The sequence below is a fragment of the Vigna umbellata genome, chromosome 5, assembly GCF_029865625.1.
Source record: "Vigna umbellata cultivar VRB3 chromosome 5, Vumbellata_1.0, whole genome shotgun sequence".
NCBI lineage: Eukaryota > Viridiplantae > Streptophyta > Magnoliopsida > Fabales > Fabaceae > Vigna > Vigna umbellata.
The window spans coordinates 68,852,815-68,873,690 of NC_142169.1; the positions used below are offsets into that span (position 1 = coordinate 68,852,815).

At 29.7% G+C, this 20,876-nt stretch overlaps 2 protein-coding genes across 6 annotated transcripts; both read left to right on the forward strand.

Annotated features, from left to right (window-relative positions):
* Positions 1 to 211: 211 nt before the first annotated feature.
* BRD4 (bromodomain 4) lies at positions 212 to 7,469 on the forward strand. 3 transcript variants are annotated; one of them, XM_088114913.1, is made up of 5 exons: positions 212 to 733; positions 3,858 to 3,924; positions 4,054 to 4,153; positions 4,402 to 4,963; positions 5,102 to 7,469. In XM_088114913.1, exons 1-5 carry the CDS (start codon positions 587 to 589, stop codon positions 5,627 to 5,629), a joined length of 1,404 nt encoding a protein of 467 aa, XP_087971039.1. In that variant the 5' UTR covers positions 212 to 586; the 3' UTR covers positions 5,630 to 7,469. The 3 variants fall into 3 exon arrangements, with proteins under 3 accessions (XP_087971039.1, XP_047159765.1, XP_087971040.1); XM_047303809.2 differs by having other exon boundaries at positions 218 to 733; positions 3,875 to 3,924; positions 4,076 to 4,153; XM_088114914.1 differs by having other exon boundaries at positions 219 to 733; positions 3,875 to 3,924.
* A 5,036-nt stretch (positions 7,470 to 12,505) lies between these two features.
* On the forward strand, positions 12,506 to 19,677 carry LOC124830165 (uncharacterized). 3 transcript variants are annotated; one of them, XM_047303804.2, is made up of 16 exons: positions 12,506 to 12,947; positions 14,175 to 14,277; positions 14,402 to 14,509; positions 14,735 to 14,770; positions 14,958 to 15,068; positions 15,176 to 15,259; positions 15,334 to 15,452; positions 15,965 to 16,066; positions 16,509 to 16,625; positions 16,705 to 16,770; positions 17,518 to 17,584; positions 17,953 to 18,006; positions 18,486 to 18,581; positions 19,171 to 19,197; positions 19,304 to 19,339; positions 19,417 to 19,677. In XM_047303804.2, the coding sequence occupies exons 2-16, from the start codon at positions 14,218 to 14,220 to the stop codon at positions 19,546 to 19,548; spliced, it is 1,215 nt and encodes a 404-aa protein (XP_047159760.1). In that variant the 5' UTR covers positions 12,506 to 12,947; positions 14,175 to 14,217; the 3' UTR covers positions 19,549 to 19,677. The 3 variants fall into 3 exon arrangements, with proteins under 3 accessions (XP_047159760.1, XP_047159763.1, XP_047159761.1); XM_047303807.2 differs by lacking the exon at positions 12,506 to 12,947 and adding an exon at positions 13,054 to 13,079; XM_047303805.2 differs by lacking the exon at positions 12,506 to 12,947 and adding an exon at positions 13,130 to 13,312.
* Positions 19,678 to 20,876: the final 1,199 nt, after the last annotated feature.

The following is a 20,876-nucleotide window of genomic DNA, read 5'->3' on the forward strand; positions in this document are numbered from 1 at the left end:
GGCATACGAAAATGGACAACTTGTTAAACAGCACTTTCTAAAATTAGGCTTTCATCCTCTAAAGAAACTTGCAATATATGAAAAAAAAAGTTAGCAAATTCATTAATTGAAGAATGCAGAGAAAGTTGTGGAGAGAGAAAAAAAACAGTGGTAGAGAGAGAAAGAGAAGAGCCATAATTAGAAACGTACAACTGTCAATTTTTCAACATCCACAATTTTGTTTCTATATTTTATGATGTTACTGTAATTGTTTTTTAAGATATTCCAACTTCAAATTCGAAACCTTTCTGTGAGCAACAATTAGAATCTCTCAGCCCCTCATTTCACGCATACCCTGTCAACTAAATTTACATTCTTTCGCCCAAACAAAACATGTCAGAAAACCACATCGAACTAACAAAAACCACCGTTTCCCCAAAATTTTCCAGAAAATAGCTCTTGTTGTCTTGTCCCTCCACACTCCCAAGTCATTTTTGTTCAAGCTTTCCTGACCAAAAAACATGGTGGTTTTTTTTCTATAACAAAGGCAACATTTTTCTGGCTGCATAGGATATTATTAAAGAAGGGTTATTAGATGTGAAAGGTGATGGGAGCAGAGACGTTGAAGGGGTGGGGCACCTGGGAGGAGCTCCTCCTTGGTGGGGCCATTCTCCGTCATGGAACCAAAGATTGGAAGGTCGTTGCCACCGAGCTTCGAGCCCGAACAGTTTTTCCTTACACCATTACTCCTCAGGTAAAAAGAACAATTAATAATTCATTAAACAACTTTTATTTTTCTTTCCTTAATTTTCGATTTTAAAAGTAAATAAAAATAAAATTCACTTGCATTATTTCTTTTATACTTTATTTGAATTTCGTTTCTTATTTATTATTTTCTTTTTAATGGATTATATTATCATAAAGTTCATACTATTTTTAAATATATTTAAAACTTCAATAATAAAAAATTACTAGAAGCATTGATGTGAAAGATTTTGAATTTTTACGTGTGAAAATTTCATTGTTTACTTTTTTTGCAAGCAATTGATTTCAGCATTATAACAAATATTTTACTATGTTTGTTGAATTTCTTTAATAACCTGTAAATTTTATTGTATGAGTTAAGTTGTCTTACATGAGAGTGAAACCTTCTAGGCAATTTTTTCTGCTAAAGTAAATGTTTTAATCTTCTTGTCCATAAAATAATATATTTATTATGGAGGTATAATTGAAAACCTAAAATACTTGTGGAAAGTAAGAACAAAGAGTAAAAATAAAAGCAAAAAGAAAATCATAGTCGAGCAATTTTCTTTTTTCTTTTGAATTTACTGGTACAGCCGTTACACAGTGGTGACGTCTGATCCTACTGTGTTGACTCTTTAAATTGATTTCGTAGTCTATGAATTATAATTAACTCATATCAACTAGATAATGGGTTATTTTTTAATGGAATTAATATGGATTATAGTCAATATATGTTTAGTTTATTTTGTACCTATAGTTTAAAATGAAAGATTGTTTCAATAAAAAATAACTAGGAATGACAATAGGAAAAAAAAAATCATCCGTTAGTTATTTTGTTATATTAGTTAGATACTAATTTAAAAAATATTTTTTTAAGTATTTTAAAATTTACTAAGTATTATATATGAAGATATTTAAAAAAAGTATTTTATAAATTATAAAAATAAAATTTAATAAAATATAAATTAAAACTTAACTTTAAGTTTTTGTAAGTAATAAATATTTGCAAGTAAACATTTCTCGTATTAAAATATATGCTGTCTGCATATAAAATTTTATATGAGATATGTCAGTACTGTTGTCATTTCTATTTAATATAGGATGTAAATGAGTAAAAAGGAAAAATATATATTTTAAAATTTATATTATTTGATTAATTTAAAAAAAATATTGAAATTAATACAAAACATGCATATGAAATTGTCAACATTTTACATCATAACTTTCAAATAGATATTGCAATGACACCTATTATGCTTATTATTTGAAATGATGAATGATAGTCGAATTAAGTGTTTCATAATTATGATAATCAATAAATATAATCATGTGTAATTAGGAATACTGAGGTTATGGAGGAACATTTATTATTTATTTTTTTTATCGATCTAAAAACATTTCTAATGTTCATTTCATACCTACTTAAAAATATCCACTCAATTTTTATATAAAAATTTTCGTTTAATTTTAAGGAATAAATTTGAAATAGATATATTTATAATTTTTTAATTTAGATATAAAATTAAAATTCATCTTAATATCAAATTTCGATATATATTTTAGTATTTAAATTTTAAAATTAATAAATATAAAATATAGTTTTCTTAATTAAGCAGTATTAACCTTTTTATGATAAATGTTTTTCTAGACATTAGAATATGTGAAATCATTTAAACAACTTAAATGTCAGTCAGTCAATAATTACTTTTGACAGTAAAAAGTGTAATACATTTAAATTAGATAATTATATCTATTTATTTTAAAATTTAGTGGCTAAATTATATCTTTGAAATAAAAACAAATTTTAATTTCTCTCCAAAATTTAAAAATAAAAATCATATTTAATCCTAATTTGATTTAAGATCATCTAAAGAAAACAATTCTTTAGAACATAAATTCAGATAAAATCAAATATAATTATATAGTAAAATATTAATACTAATAAAATTACTTAAAAAAATAAAAGTAGACTGCGCCACAAAGTATAAATTGTAATAAAATTATAACTGCTAACTCCATCTGTCTAAAAAAATACAAATTTATAAAATCAAACTCAAATGATTATTTAATTGTGAAGGTTTAATCATCAATAATGTTACTTTATTAACTTGTTTTTAAAAAAAAATATTCAAATAAAAACTACTAACTAAGAGTAATAAGTATTTTGCAATTTAAATATCAATAGCATTCGTAGTTATCTCATTATAAACATTAATTAAAATGTTTATATTTATTATTCATGGATATCCATTAATAATATATTTAGATAAAGTAAGTCAAGAGAATTCTTTATTTATTTGATAAATTTAAAACAAATTTAGAGTATAATAAACAAATTAAAAGAAAATTAAAATTTAACAATTTTCAAAAAGTACTTCAAATATTTGAAATTCACTTCAAGAAATTATAATTTCAAAACTAGTCACTTATTAAAAAAATGAATATTTAAATTTAACTACTATATTTTTAAAATTTATATTTGAAAATAAAATTTTATCTTAAAATAAGAATACAATTACTTTATTAAATTAGAAAATCGAAATGCAAGACATTTTAATTATTCTATATAAATAAAATATCTAAAAAGTAAAAACAATAATAGTAAGTAATTCAAATATTACAAATTTAAATTCTTCAAAATTGCATAAATCTCGTATCCAAACACAATATAAAGTCAGTCATTTGATACCTATTTGAATGTTATCAAGAATACAGGGAGATATGATTTTTTTTCTTTGTCATCCGTACATGTATGAAATAAAAATCATGATTAAAATGTTTATATGTCTGAATGTAGTAGGTTTAAAGAATTTTGTAAGATATAGTTGGACAAACTTTCTATGTAAAATAAATAAGTAAAAAAGGAAATAAAATTAGTCTATGAACAAGTTTAAAAACATAAAAGTTATATATAAGATCAATTTTATAGATTACCTTATGCATAAATTAATTTTAGCCTCTAAACAATTTATTTCATTCTTTTTTTTAAAAGTATTTATAGCTAAATTGAATAAACTAATTTGTCAATGGCTAAACCATATATTCATGCCAAATTATCAATAATACCAATCTTCATTTGAGTCCATGAGATGTCAAAAGTCGTCTCTTTAGTCTTTAGTCTTTGATTGCAGTAGGCATGTAAGTTTTGCAGGTATGTAAAGCCAAATATGAAGATCTGCTGCAACGATATTCTGGAAACAAGTAAGTATAATACATTTCTTAAAAGAAAATTCAACTTGTAGATTTTAAGAAATACACTTTGAAGATTCCAAAGACATCCTTTGCTTTTTCTCATTGTAATATGGTAAAAATGACATTTTTGTTCTCAAGTTCAAAGGAATGACATTCTCAGGGCTTGGTATGAGGAGCTTAGGAAGACTAGAGTGGCAGAGTTGAAGAGATCTCTAGAGATATCTGAAGATTCAATTGGGTTAGTTGCAATTTTTTCGCTTCAAGCTGGGTTTTTGCTAGAAGAGACAACATAGTATTTATTGTCAGATACAACAAGTCTCAATTTGTTTGAGGTTTTCATTTTTGTTTTCCATAAATGAAATGTTCATGTTCAGTGGAATGAAGGCACATGAGAGAAAAAATTCAGAGTCCTTGACTGGGGATAAATGTTGGAAAACTGGTATGCTTTTTTGGGTGTAGTTTACAAAATATATATCTTTGTTTCAGGTCTCTTGAATCTAAGCTTGAAAGACTGAAGGGTGGTAAGAATGAGAAAAGAGATGGTTGTGATGTTGATAATGGATCAGGTCGTCCAAAGTTGCATGTAGCTTCACATAAATTAGAAAGAGTCGAATCTTCCACCAAAGACACATCAAAGGATGGACTGTCTGCTGGGAGTTTCACACATGAAACTCTTCCATCTGTTCCTGTTGAACATTTCGAGACCAAGCCTGACAAACTTTTGAATGTAGATAAGTTAGCATATACTGTATACCAAGGAGAAGGGGGAACTTTTAAGAAACGAAGAGGGAAGAGGAAAAGGAAGTATTGTGGCAAAAATACCAAGGAACCAAGTATGGCAGAGAGTGTTTTGTTAGATTCAGTTGATGTTATGTCATGGTGTAAAGAAAATTCTACCAGTTACTACAGTGAAGTTGCCAAATCAAGCGATGTAAATTATCAGAATAGGAACTCGAAAAAGAGTAGGGTGGAAGACATGGTGAAGATTTTGGATTCTATTTTTGAAACTAAATGTGCTTCTGCATTTCGTCGTAGACTTGATAGTCAGGTATGTGTAATTAAACAGTCTCATCTTTCAAACAGTTCTGTTGATGTAAATGCCGTGAATGGATAAATGGAGTTTGATCTTTACCCTGTGGTTTTAGTTTTGTGGTAATCTGTTTGTTGTTCTACTATTTAACAACAGAAGAGAGGAAGGTACAAGAAAATGATCCGACAACACATGGACTTTGACACCATAAGGTCAAGAATTAGCAACCAAACAATTAGATCATGTGTAGAACTTTTTCGAGACTTGCTTCTACTCACTAACAATGCTTTGGTTTTCTACTCCAAGAACACTCGTGAATACAAATCTGCTGTACTATTAAGAGACATTGTGACAAAAAAGATAAAGGAAAGTTTGAAGGACTCGAGTAACAAAGTCACCAACACCCAGGTTACTAATGCGCCTATGAATAATCCTCATGTGAAACCAAAAAACATACGATGTGGAACTAGAAAAACAGTAGCAAAAACAGGTGGAGGAAATATTTCTGTGTCTGGAGTTTCACATGGTACAAAGAAACATAGTAAAGTCGATTCTCCATCTTCTGTGGAATCCCTGAGCGTGAAGAAGAGAGGTTTTGGTCGACCAAAAAAGGTTGGACGAGGATCTGCAAGTCAAAAGCCTGCAGTGCCAATGAAGGGAAAGAAAAAAGTTAGAAGCAAGTAATAACACATTAACCTTGTACAAAATTTTTTACTTTTTGTTGGTTAGATATTTTTTTGTCTTCTCTAGTGAAGGACCAAAAGAAACTTTATTACAAGTTGCAAGGGGAAGTTAACCACAAATATATGAAACAGCTCCAAAGTATACAGTAACTGTAGTGTATAAAAGTTTTCCATGAAAATATTCATTTTTTTTTTCTTACAACATTTAGATTTCTTGTAAACTGTTTGACTGTAACAAAAGTGTATTAAAGAATGATCATGACTGTTAGTTATGGAGTTAACTTGATTTATGGGTAACCTTTTATAAACGAGCATACCAGTGGTTATATTTTATAAAGTAGGAGAAGAACCACCAGTCCTTTCATAAAAAGAACAAACAGTCAACATAAAAATACACAATAACTTGTCGCCAAGAGTTCATATTTGCGATTTAAATGAGATGAGTTTAACTTTATTTAATTTTTTGAAGAATAATTAAATTCTGTATTTTTATTTGTTGTGAAAAGTGCATAGCCCTTTCCCGGTTAAGTTTTGATATCATATATAATTAAACTAACCAAAATAAATATGGTATCAAAACTTAACAATTCTTTGTATAATTAATGTATATAGACTTCAATGTAATCTTTTGGCCACATTAAATTATAGATCGAACATATAATTACATGTAACCTGTACAGATATTTTGTCACCCTCCCACAGTACTTAACTTCAGTAAGATACAAATTAATTATTAACCTCTTGATTATCTAACCAATAAAATATTATTATACAAGGCTACTACTGTGTCAACAAAATGAATATATGATTTGATATAGTTGACAATAATCAGTAAATTATGGGCTTAGACATTTTAAAACTTGCTGTTAATTAATAAATAAATGTTGTACAGGTAAAATATTTAATGACTTTTATTGTTTGTTGATTTTATTTTTTTCTAACTCTATAAATAGAGAGTTTTTTCCTTTTTCAAAAACACACCAAAAGCAGTCTTCTCTCCCTCTCTTATTTTCTTTTTCTCTTCTAAAATTATTCTACATTTATTTTATAACTTTTATACCACAATCTTAAGGACTTATGGATGACATCAACAACTCAATCCCGGAGGTTCAAAACTTTGTTTTCAGAACTCAGACGGTATTTACGAAACCCATAACTTCCAGAGGCTGCCAAGGTGCTTGCAGCAACGATGACTTATGATCGCATTTGTAAGGACCGCGGATGAGAACGAAAAAGATGAGGTACTTGAGTAAATTTTCATATATTTTACCTACAAAGAGAAAAGCACAACCATGTATTTTCTCGTTTACCAATCTTAAATATTTTAAAATTGTGGGTGTGTAGGTAATTTTACTTAATTACTCGAAAAATAAATTTTGGCTAACTATTCATTTGTAAATGAAGTGGTTGAGGGTGATTACACAAATAAATTTTTCACTAATCAAATATTCTCCTCACGTGATGGTTTAATTGATTGGGTTCGAAATATTGCATTTGACCTTGGATTTGTAATAGTTATTATAAGATCTGACACATCAACGGTTGAAATTGGAAGAAAAACATTTGTTTTGTTAGGATGTGAAAGGAGTGGAAAATATAGGAAGTATAAACCAAAATGTTCAGCCAGTGTGTCCGACACAAGAAAATGTGAGTGTCCGTTTAGGTTGAGAGGTAAACCTAAAGGAGAGGGTTGAGTCTTAACTATTATGTGCGACTATCACAACCATGAATTACCACAGAGTTTGGTTGGTCATCCTTTCGCTGGGAGGTTAAATGCTGATGAACACTCAATTCTTGTTGACATGACTAAAAATCAAGTCAAACCCTCAAATATTCTTTTGACTCTGAAAGAACGTGATGATAAATAAAATCAATAAAATATATAAATAAAATTAGAAATTAAAATTTAAATAACAAGCAAACAATTTTTTTTAAAAAGTTTAAATAATTAATTAATGAACAATACGTAAATAAATTTAAAGTAAGACACAAATTACAAATTCAAAATAATAATTTAATAAAAAAACAATTACATAATATATAATATTTAATTAAATAATAAATACAATAAAACATTACACATTAAAAAATATATAAACAAATCAATAACTAAAAAAATACAGAAAACAATAACATAAAAAATTAATACTTAATTAAATAAAATATATAAAATATATTACAATTTAATATTTAATTAAGAAACAAATAAAACACTTTTAAAAACTTTAAATAATTACATAATAAATAACACGTAAATAAATAACAAATATAAAACATATTACAAATTCAAAATTAAAAAATTTCATAAAATAATTACATAATATATAATATTTAAATACACACAAATAAATATATAAGAAATTATTCATTTCAAACACATTATAAATAAAAAATTAAATCATTACTTAATAAATAATTAATAAAATCAACAAAACAATAAAACCATTAATTGATAAAATCAATAAAATATATAAATAACAAACAAGCAAAAAAGTTTTAACAACTTTAAATAAATCAATAATAAACAAATCAATAATAAACAATACGTTAATTAATTTTAAGTATTACACAAATTACAAATTCAAAATAACGAATTTAACAAAACTAAAATAATTACATAATATATAATATTTAAATAAATACAAACAAATATATATCAATTTATTTATTTCAAACATATTTTAAAATTAATACCTACTAAAACTTAAAAACAAAACAATTTAAAATCCAAATCAATATTAAAATAACAAAAACAAGAAAATACATATGTGCATCTCAAACTGCGGCAGAGGCTTATGAGGCGTTGGAAATTGGGTGACTCAGTAACCGGCGTTCGAACGCCAACGACGCCTTAACCGTAATTCAAATTTTGGTTAAGGTTTTCGAGCTTCGATTCACGCCATTCAACGACAAATTCAACCATTTTTAATCCATTCCAACAATCTTTAATCCTATTTCTAAGTTCAGTCATATAGTTCAATCTAATTTCTACTACAATCTATATATACATACAACAACATTGCAAACGATAATGGATAGAGGAGAGAATCAAAAACTAACTTGCACAAATCAAAGCTGCGGAGAGGAAGTCCAATACCGCCACACACCACCGAAAACGACGACAACCAACAACAAACCAACTGAAACAAACCTCAGGACAGATGACCGCAACCCACAAACATGGTGAGAGACTTCGAAATGCAGAGACGGAGTTGTCAGTGGAGGCCACGACAGAGTCCCGCGGGTTTCCGAACTACATAGGATTTTTCAAAGTGAGGAATGACAAAGGATGTTAAAACGACACAGTAAAGTTCTTTTTGAAGGTGCGAGGGGAGTTTTTTTGGGTGTAGGGTTTTCATTTTAAAATACCAAACACAGTCAAAGATTCTCTGAAGTGTACTTGTAGATTTTCAGAAGGTTATTAAAGTAAATTTAGGGGTGCAGGATGAGATTACGGAGGTGCAAGGAGGAGAGCTCTTATCTATTTTGTGTCTGCTTTCACTGCGAATCAGGGGTCAGGGTCAGTGTTTAATAATATGAAACTGCATATGGCTTTTCAAATGATAATAATAATAAAAAAGAAGAAGTTGTTTTTCACATAAACTTTGGTTAGATTCACATAACATTTTTTTTCATCAAGAGGCCGTCTTTTTGCATTTTCTAAAAGATGTTTACTAGAGATGAATGTAGATTTGATTGTTTTTTAGAATAAAAGAAATACTTTTATCTTTATTTTTAGAATAAAATTAAAGATGAAATAAAAATTAATATAAGTTTGTTAAACTGTTTAATAAATTAAAAATGTTTCAATGAATTAAAATAAGAAACAAGTGCGAGTACAAAGATAAATATTAAATGACAATATATTTATTTTTATCCTTATATTTTTTTTATAATAATTAAGTATTACTTACTACTTTCATATATACTTGTACTTTGTAATTCTTACTTTATGAATTTAATCACGTTTTTTTATTATACTTAAAAGATATGTTAGATATGTTTTTTCCTTTAAAATTATTTTAAAAATTTGTATTTCGTCATTAAATCAAACTATATACCTACATTTTACAAAATTCATGGTAAAATATCTCCGACTAAAATGCACCTGGATTATTTCATATGTGATGAACACTGTTCTATAACTTGCACTTGTTTGTTTTCACAAAGTAAAAAAAAAAACACATATCTGTATTTAATTTAGAAATAAAATATCATTTTTAAAAATTAAAAATATATTTAACCTTAAAATATTTACAGAATCTTTAATCCACTTAAAAAAAGCAATAGAATATGCTATCTACATCAATCAACGGTTTTACACTAATACAAAAAATTATAAAATATTTTGTAAAAATTTGCCTGAAAATGGTAATCTGTAGTTAACCAAATCTTAAAAAATTATTCTACTTAAACAATAATATTAACATGTGATTATGAACTATAATAAAGATAGATGATTTAATTAATTAAAAATTTATTAGACATCCTATAAAATCATTTTTTATTTTTATAAAATTTGTACCTAAAGAAACATAGTTTTATATTTTAAGGATGGAAAAATATGTTAATGTGGTGCAGACCAAAACAACCAAAAGGATGCTTTCCATGACAACATTTACTTGTTCTTTTTGGAATTTTGAAATCTTAAGCGGGTGCACGTGGGATCATAAACTCCATCACGTGACTATCACTGTGAGTCTTTTGAAAAATAATTAACTACACTTTTGATGAACTGCCATAAAAGGAGTGAATTAAATTTCAGTAACTATTTAATGAACAAGAAATGTAAATGTGTCAGAAAAAACATTTTCCGCTTCTACCTATTAATCTATAAATAATTATTTTCTAAGATTAATATATATACATCATTTGGGTGAATGTGTATGGTATAAAAGCATTAAGAAGGTAGAGTGTTAGGTTAGGTTGGTCCCCTGCCATAACACCTACTAACTTGCAAGCTAGCAAGCTAATTAAACCTACAAAATTCACATATTAACAAACCAAATCTGTAAATTATGTATAATTATATAATTTAAAAAAATAAAAATGATTAAGGGTAAGATTTGTAACCTTAATGTCTGGGATGAGCTACAGAATAAGGGACATTTTAGTGATGCAGGTCCAAAGTTTCATCCACATAATTAATCATTTTGTAACTTACCTTTAGCTTCCCCATCATTACTAAGTATGAGTTTTTAGTAAAGCTATATTACATGACATATGGATAAAAAAACATTCTAAAATTGTAAAAGAAAAGACACTATTTTTTTTCTTTCAAGATATTGAATGTATACATTTTTTTTATTGAATATTTGTTTATCAAATATTAAAATATGATTGATTTTTTTGTAAACACTAAACACAGTTGACTATGAAATATAGAAAGAGTAGGTTTATGTCACTGTTGGAAATCGATACAAGGATGCTTGACGAGATTAATTAGTAGACCTGGAAAAAGGAAAATCCAACACTGCTTTGGTAATTGCAGTGCAGATGCACATTGACAATTAAGTTTTTTTGTCTCAAACTCTACAATATTGAAAAATAATATTTTATACAATTTTCTTGCATTTTTTTTAAAAGGAAACTTTTATTTTGTGCCTAGATTATATAACATGAAAAAGTAATTATTTTGTACCTAGATTATATAATTTATTTTACCCTTTTGATTTTGCCAGCTGTCGAAATGTATTTATTTGGTACATATTCACGGGAAAGAATTGTTAATAGTTTCAAATCAAGATGTTGAAAAGGTAGGATGTTGGTGACCTAAAAAATGCTACGCAACTAGGATTTGTCAAAACTATGTAGTGGTGTTATTATAATATTACTACACGACCATGTCTAAGATAACATTTTATTTTAATTTCTTCTGTCAGAAAAAAATTCAATTTCTCAACCACATCTGGTTGATTAAGACTGTTTCACTATTCTACAAAGACGTTGGCATGTAGTATATGTGCATTTACAATACTTGCCAATTTATTATCCATAAACAAATTTTATCAATTTAAATTCAAACAAATGTTATTAAAATATATATTTTTTAATGCTATTGATAATTGTTGCAGTAGTGTGACAAAAAAACCAACATAAAAATTAGGATAATGTTATATTACTATAATTATGATTACTAATATTTATTTTTTTATTAGTCTAGATAACTTAGGTATGTAGAAAACCAATACATTGATGAATGCTAAACATAAATTTTGTTATAACACTACATTGTGTTTTTATTTGAAGTTACCTAATTAAAGTTTTACTCCACAATCAACTAAAGAAAATTTTCAATAGCTCCATTTACTGTAGAAAAAATGTTGTGGGACCTTAAAAAGGTAAAGAAATGCAGTTTCTATGCCCAACAACCATTCCTCTTATGGGGGGAGATGTTAGTGCTCTTTAATGATGTCGTGTAGCTCCTTGAGGTCTTGAGGTGATAATTAAAGGACACGTTGCCCTTAAACCCAATATTAACAGAAGTTGGTTGTCATTTTTTAATACCCCTTGTCCACATTATTGCAATAACATGTAAATAACTAACTATTGTAAACATTTAATAACAGATAATGAATACTTTCACATATTCATCATATTACATTAAGATCATTAACTAATGCAAGCATTTAAATATTTCATACTGGAAATTGGAGATTAAGTCTATAATAGTTTCATAATCAATTTAAAAACGCAGTTATGGTCCATGTATATCTAGAAATTTTATTAGAGTTATGGTCCATGTATCTTCTTTGTTATAATTTGTAATAAAACAAGACAAATGTACGTTTTTTATTCACCTTTTAAGGAAGATGACTTAAGAAAAATAAAACAGACAGAGAATGGTAATTTTCTTATAAATGGTGGGAGGAAGAAGAAAGATAAGGTACATCTTGAAGGGTGACAAAAACAATAACAGTATAACAAAATACTAAGGATAGTTATTTTTAGCTGAGAAAATCTAAGTGTGCATGGAGTTACAAAGGTAGAGGGAGAGAGGAAATAAAATAAAGAAGAAGAAAGAGGGAAATGTGACTGTGGCGAGACGTGAGAAAGGGTTGAGAGAGACAGAGGCGAAAGTGGCGGTGCAATTAGCAAGTACTGTAGTAAAGAGAAAAGACAGTCGTGGGTGGTATTTGGAGCAGGTGGGACTAATAAAGCTACCACTCTGGTTTTGTTGATTTGGGTTTGGTTTTGAATGAGAAGCGAAGAGGAGCAATTAACGAGATTCAGTCAGTGCCAACAAAAGAGTGTAGTTGTCATCACACTCTTCATCTCTTCATCATCAGTCATCGGTCAATAGACACGCATGCATTCAGGTTCCCTCTTTAACCTCTTTCTTTGTTGCTTTCTGCATCGATACTCTTCAACCTCTGACACTATTAATTCGTGGCAATTCATTTCTTTCACTTCTTTATTTATTTTCATCTGGGTTTCGCCGCTTCAGCTCGGTATGTCATGTGATCTTCAAAGTTTTCTGCTTTTCGCTTTTTCAAGCGACCCCTTTAAGTTTCTCAGGGTCTTTCCTTGCTTTCTCTCTCTTCCCTCTTTAGTTTTCTTGCCTTTCACTGTTCTGGTTCTGTAGAGGACGATCCGGGTCTGAGAAGATGATAGAAAATCTTCTATCTTTGTGCTTTTGAAAATTTGGATTGAAAGTGAAGCTTTACTCCTCTTTAAATGACAAGTAAGAATGTGTGGAGAGGGTTAGATCTGACTGAAACGGTCAGAGAGTACTGAGTTGTTGTTTACTCTGTTGTTATCTGTGGGAGTAACTTTTAGTCCTTTTTTCTTTATTATAATTCTGTTTAATTTTCCCGGAGAAGAAAAATAATGTGCTTTGTTGTGAAGGAAGGACTTTTGGTTGCAGTCTGGTTCAATGTTCTGGACAACTGTTTGTTCTTGCAATTTTTTCACGCGATCTTTGTAGTTGGGGGAAATCCAATCTTTGCATTTTTGTTTCCGTGTTCCTGGATGCTTATGTTGTTTCGGAGATTTCTCGGGTTGCTTTTATTGAGTGTCGTTTTTGGTATATTTTATGTGCAAGTTTGGTTGGTGTGTGGATTCAGCAAGCCGGGGGCGTGCTTTTTCCCTCATTACTAATATTCTAAGCATGTGTTTCCCTTTTAAGTTTTAATTCATCCCTCTCTTTTTTCCAATTCACAAATATTAGCTCTTTATTTCTTTAATGTTAGTTATCACAGTGCACATGCTTAATATCCTTTTGCGCACAATATAGTTGTTGTAGTCTTGTTTTAAATTGTATGAAAGAAAATCATATAGTTTGTACTGGTGTTTGTTTCTCTGTTGTGTACATGTGGTAGTGTTCATCAATTTAGCTCTAAGTCATTTAGTATATTTTTTATGGGATGGTCATTTTCCTTGCGTTTATGTTTTATGTTGTGCTTTAGAACTTAGAATATGGTAACTTCAATTTTTTGTTGTTTTGACCAGTTGGTTATTTTATTTATGCCAAAATTTGCAATGTTGTTGAGAAGTAGACATATTAAGCACTGGCTTGAAATGGCTTCTGTTGCTTAATGTTACAGCGACCATTTTTTGATGAGGACTGAATAAAAGATCCAATTTTCTATGACGTCGATCAAATCATTGAGATGGCTCATGAGAAAAAAGAGTGGCTTGTCTGATGGGGTCTGTCCTCTTTTCTTCTATTCTCGTTACTTTGGATTTTGTTAGGAGTTTCCTGTAAAATATTCTTTAGCTCTGTTGATTCATGTGTAAGATCACTGTTTTAACAATAGTTTTTTTGGGGCAGGGCAAGTCAAGTTTCAAGATCAGACAACTGCCTTTTATGGCAGTTTTGTGTACAGTTATGTTGTTCATTGTGTATAGAACTACAAAGTATCAGTATCACCAAGAAGAGGTCAGTTGAATTTTTGAGATATCATTGCATGTACGTCCTAAAAAAAGGTCAAAGTGTTTATTAAATGTCTGATTAATTCTTACTTAGCAATTTAGCATCTTATTAAGGATAAAAATGTGCTACTTTTCCAGAGAACAATAATGCATTGTCATATGACACATTGTTATGTTGAGTGTTCTAACTCGAATTTCCCCCCTTTCTATGTTTATTATCTGCTGCTATCAGATTGACAAAAGATGGAGTTTCTGGGGACAACCAAAGGTAAAAACTATGATGTTAGATTACTAGTCCAATTAGCTTTCTGATTCTCTTTTTTCATATTTGATCTTCTATGCATTAAAAACACCCTGCTGGTTATTGTAAATTGATTGTTTTCAAAATTTGTGATGATCTTGTCTGTTTTCACAATTGTTGCCTGATACTTCGAAAATATTTTGTGTTGGTGCAGGTGTATCCTGCAACTTCTGAGAAGTTGAAAGGCTTGCCAAGAGGTATAATACATGCTGACTCAGATTTGGAGTTAAGACCACTTTGGTCGAGAAGTGGTTTAAGGTCAAAGGTCAGAATTTTTGCATCGTTCTTGTATTTCGGAAGATAGATTTGATTTGGGGTTTTGTACTACCTGTGTTAACAGTGTAATGATTGGGCTTGTTTATGATATTGCAGGCTAATGTTTACTCTAATCGTAACTTGCTGGCAGTACCAGTTGGTATTAAACAAAAGCAGAATGTTGATGTTATGGTGCAAAAGGTATTTTTTATGTTGCTCTTAGATTGTTCAAATTAATTAAATCATCATTCTTTGTCTAATTTCATTTATTTCAGTTTCTTCGAGAAAACTTCACAATTATTTTATTCCATTATGACGGCACTGTGGATGGATGGTGGAATCTTGGTTGGAGTAGTAAGGCCATACACATTGTTGCTCAGAATCAAACAAAGTGGTAAGTGCAAGACTTTTATTGAAGGGACAATGCTTGATTCTCTAGAGGAGAGGAAACTACAACAGTAAATAAATGAAGCATGCTATACCTTCAATAAGTAAATCATTTTTTTAAAGTAAAAATTTCTTCAACTCAGGATGAGCTGGTTAGCCAGTTAGGCTAAAAAGGGCTTGAAATTTTTGGTAAACATTACATAACTTAGAAATAAAACTACAAATCTTGGAAAACCATCACAAGAGAACTGGCAGTCTGATATACTGAGTTACTACATGCTGGATACAGATACCATTAAAAGGGCATATTAAGGGAGCTCAGGCCAAGCAATGATTGATTGTCCTATAGTCTATAAATTTGAACATCCCCAATCCCATAGCCTTACCCAGGCATTGACAAGATGTAGTTATCTGAATACATTTTCAATTTCGTTGTTCCCAGCAAATAAAGGAGAAAAAAAAAATATTTTGATTTAATATGTAATTGATGGATTACATATTTCATGAATTCTTTGACAGGTGGTTTGCAAAAAGATTTCTACATCCGGACATAGTGTCTATATATGATTATATCTTTCTCTGGGATGAGGATCTAGGGGTGGAGCATTTTTCACCTTCAAGGTATGAATGGTGTATCTTTGCTTCTCTGGTGCTACTGTTCTTTTGATATTTGTGTGCAATCTGCCTTGGATGTAAATGATTATCATTTTCTAGGCTAGCAGGTACCTGCAATACTGGTTTAAATGTTATGATAAAGAATCCAATGTTATTTTATCACATGATATGCTATTTTTTTTCCCTTTTGAAATTTGATAGCTGAATGGAAATCGACTCTGCATTCTCTGCTATACAATATAAGATGTGTATAATCCTTATAAGGCTTCTGAAAATTACATTAGGTTTATAAATCTTTGCTCTTCGGGGGGTGGTAGTTGACAAATGAGGTTATTTATTGGTTTTATATTCTTAAACCTTTTCTAATTTTAAGGCTAGTAAATAACCTTTCTACAGGCTTTTATCTCATGTGATAAAAAAAATAATTAATGTAGGTTTCTTTTTGCAGATATGTTAAAATTATAAAGCAAGAAGGTTTGGAGATATCTCAACCAGCTCTTGACCCAAATTCGACAGAGATACATCACAGAATTACAATTAGAGCTAGAACCAAGAAATTTCATAGGTGATTTTTTGTTTGACTATCCATATGCACTTGCTAAACAATGCTTTTGTACTTACATTTGAAGTTTCCATTGGAGCAGAAGAGTCTATGAACGCAGAGGCAGTACAAGATGTTCAGATTCAAGTGAGGGACCACCATGCACTGGGTAACTGTTACTTTCTTTAATCCTGGCAGAGCTGTTTAATATTTCAAGATGTTTGCACGGGACCTTGTTGATGCATTTTATCACTCCATCTACCATCAAGATGGCTGGACATGTTTAAAGTTTGTCTGAAGTTCATTCAAGCCTGCATTTGTGCTCTAATTAGGAAAAAATAGCTTATAGCCAACTCATAAGCTGATTTAATAGCAAAATCAAAGCAAATCACTTTTGAACTGTGAGGTCTACTAAATTATATCACAGACAAGTATGTCTATCTGTTAGATGACTAATGTTTAAGAAGTTCTTCTTAGGTGAAAAGGACTCGTGTACTGTCTTAATATTACATTTTGTGTCAGCCATTATTGATGGACGCTATAATTGATTTTAGTTTAGTGATGTTTGTCTTTTTTATTGTTTTGTGCTTCTAGGATGATATTGCAGAATAGGTTGATGAGGGATTCATAGAAATATATGGAATGACCTGCAACATATTACTAGGTCTTTCTACTAGATGGTTTTTTGAGAATGTTATCTTTGAATTCCTTTGGGTGCACTCATTTTGAATTTGAAATGATGCACTGAAGTCGTCTCTTTTAGATTGTCAGAACATGAACAATGCTGATGATTTTCTGGACTTTTAAAAGCGTCATTAGAAATGTGATAAAGAAAAATTCTTGTGATTATTTATGATAAATCTTGGCATGCATAGAGCCTTGTTAATGACACAAGACTTTAATACAACTTGTGTAGGTTTGTGGAAGGTATGGCTCCAGTTTTCTCTCGAGCTGCCTGGTACTGTACTTGGCATCTTATACAGGTAATGTTGTTTGCAGAGCTCATACGAATATTAACTAAGTTCTGACCAAAGACATGTTGCAAAATCCTTTCAAAATCATCCTAAACTTTTGTTTCTTCTAGTTGTACTATTGAGTTATATATCATGAACAATTTAAATTTTTGTCCATCCGAAAATTATTATGGTTTTCTGTTGTCTTTTTTTAAAGTTACAAAAATGCTTGCCTATAGGTTTTATGAAATCAGGTTTACCTTCATCTACCAACTGAAAAGAAAACATGTTTTGATTTACATGCAATTCATTTTGATGGGCTTCCTGATGAGTTTTAACTAAATCCACTATATTGTCGTTCAATGTTGGCTCATCATTGTCATCTGTATCTTCTTCAGAACGACCTTGTCCATGGTTGGGGAGTGGATATGAAACTAGGATATTGTGCACAGGTGAGAAATATCCATTTTCTGGACACTTTTGGTGGTTGTAAATTTCCCCCCCTCTTTATTTCCTTTTTCTATGATGGCACTTGTCTTTGTGTACAATTCTCATTGTGATGCATTTTTGGTTCTTGGTAGTGATAAATATAACTAATTGTGTGTACGCTGTTCACCAATGCTGCAGAAATCCTCCTTGTGCTCAGCTAAAAACCTTTTGCTCTAACTTCTACCATCTACGTATATGATATTGGCCCATTACTATTTAATACTGCATTTGACAAGAGATAGAGTTATGGAATATAAGTTTACACATTCTCATGCCACGCCATAAGCATGTCAATTTGGAATGCATCATGGGTTGATTAATTCAATTTATATGTAATCAATTGATCGTTGGTTTACTATATAGGCTGTTTTGCTCTTTCTTTTTCTTGCCACCATTTCTTTATGACAAGTGTCGTTAATTAGATGAATGTCATTTTTTTCAGGGAGATCGAACTAAAAATGTGGGAGTTGTTGATAGTGAATATGTATTTCACAAAGGAATACAAACTCTGGGTGGGAGTGGTCACAGAATGTCGAAGGTATTTGCCTCCTCCTTCCCTATGTTGTAATTCAGTGTATCCGTTAGGTTCCTAGATTTGCACTGCTGTTCTTGCAAACCAAAATATATTGTATATGCTCCAACTTCATATTATTATTCCTTATCCAGTAATTGTAAATACTTTACAGAATAAAACTTATGACTTACTGTCAAGAACAAACATTGTTTGTTCGTTTTTTATCATGCAGTTATTTACATAAAGAATAAATAATAGTATTTTTTTTCATTCTACCTTCATTCATCACAATCATCATGTATGTCAAATATGTTAGCTTTTAAAATTGGATAACAGTGTAAAAGTTTTACGTTACATATGCCTATGGAACTCTAAAGCAATTGTTCCTTCTGTGCTGTAATATTTTGTACAGACAGTATTTGTTGGTCTGAACTATAGCGATACGAAAACATGTGTCATTTGCTAGTGTTACCAAATTCTGATCAGATATTATCTATTTCATCTGACTTTCCAAAAAATTTCCATATTTTGTCAGTTTTATCGACATTAGTCCTCTGAAGTTTGGACTTTTGTTTGAATCACGTCACAAGAATTTTTGTTTCTTTTTCTGCAGGTTTCAAACCTACAAAGGACAACCAAGGTACTGTTTTAATGGCATTATGTGATTCTTGGTTGTAATCTCATTTCGTTACCTATCCTTAATATTCACATTGTTTGTTGATTTTGAATCATTTCCTAATAAGCAGAGGCAAAGTGGAACAGGAATTGATGTGCGAACCGAGGTGAGTTATTTAAGCTTACTTTGAAAAGCAAGTGTTTGTGCTAATAAATTACCGTTAACATTGTTTATATCGGGCAGATACGAAGGCAATCGACATGGGAATTTGAAATCTTCAAAGAACGTTGGAATGAAGCTATTTCCCAAGACAAAAGTTGGGTTGACCAAAGACGAATAAGAAAAATGCACGACACTAAGCATGTTACCATTTAACTCTCTTGGATATCTCAAAGTTTCAATCACATTAACTTCATTTTATTACTATTATAGGCATAATTAGCTTGTGTAGATGCGTAAATTCATTCAATTTTGAAAAGAAAAAAGGGCTTGATTTTGGTTTCACTCTTTTCCTTTCCCTCTCCTACCCTTAGTATGGTCCCATTATATTTTTATTAATTGGAGTTGGTGGTGGCTCTAGCAATATGGATTAGGTTTTTATTAGCTGTTGGCTCTTGTAAACACTTGTTTGTTACTTCCGTTTGGTTTTATGTGTTGCTTAGGTGTTGTTTATCCTAAAGCAATATTATTAGTATTTTAAGACGTAATTAATTAGTGGCAGGTATTGCTGAATTAGAAGTCAGCCACACCAAGAACTTGGGTCATAATATATTAAATGAAACATTATTTTGTTCGTCCTTTTTGGAAAATGAATGGAACACAGGTTGAAGCCTGTAGAAGGTCACGAGGAGCGTAAAAGTCACGATTCTGTGGTCGAGCGTCAATGCATTTATCAATTGTTTTGATTTTAATGTTTCAACCGAAGACTTACAACTTTACAACTTCGGCGAAGTGAACAGGCAACAACAACTTTTAATGTTATATATATATATATATATATATATATATATATATATATATATATATATATATATATATATATATATATATATTAAGATAAAATACTAATATTTTATTATTAGTATATATGATGCAAACATACAGTTTAAAAACATTTTTCAGACTTTATAAGAATCTCAACAAAAGATACTGTAGAACCTAAATACAATTAGACAGAAAAAATAGTGGTTGAACTGTAACATTATCTGAAGCATGTCTCTGAGGATTTGTCACAGATACCTGATGCTCTTCAACTATTATTTCTTTAGATTAGTTACTTATTTGAAATTTATAACAGACATGTACAATTCATTTTCTTATGAAAACAGCACAAGGAAAGAGTATTTAATTTAAGAAAGAAAAGAGTTCCTTAAGCATTTCTAAGAGTTGCAATTGTAATAACAAGACATGCAACGAGGTAAACCAATCCGGTTTCAACGATTTCATTGATTAAGTAGTATTTTGATCCAAGGGAAGATTATAAGACACATTTTTTCAGTTCATTAATCAATTTCAAATAAACTCTCCAAATATTTATTTATTTGAGCATTAGAGCGTGATTATGGTTAGTTTAACTTTAACCGACATTTATATTTTTAATGGGTTATTTGAAGTAGATATGATTAGATCATAGTCTATTAATAACTAATCTAACTCCGTTTACGTATTATACATAATTTTAAATATTATCAATGTAGTACATA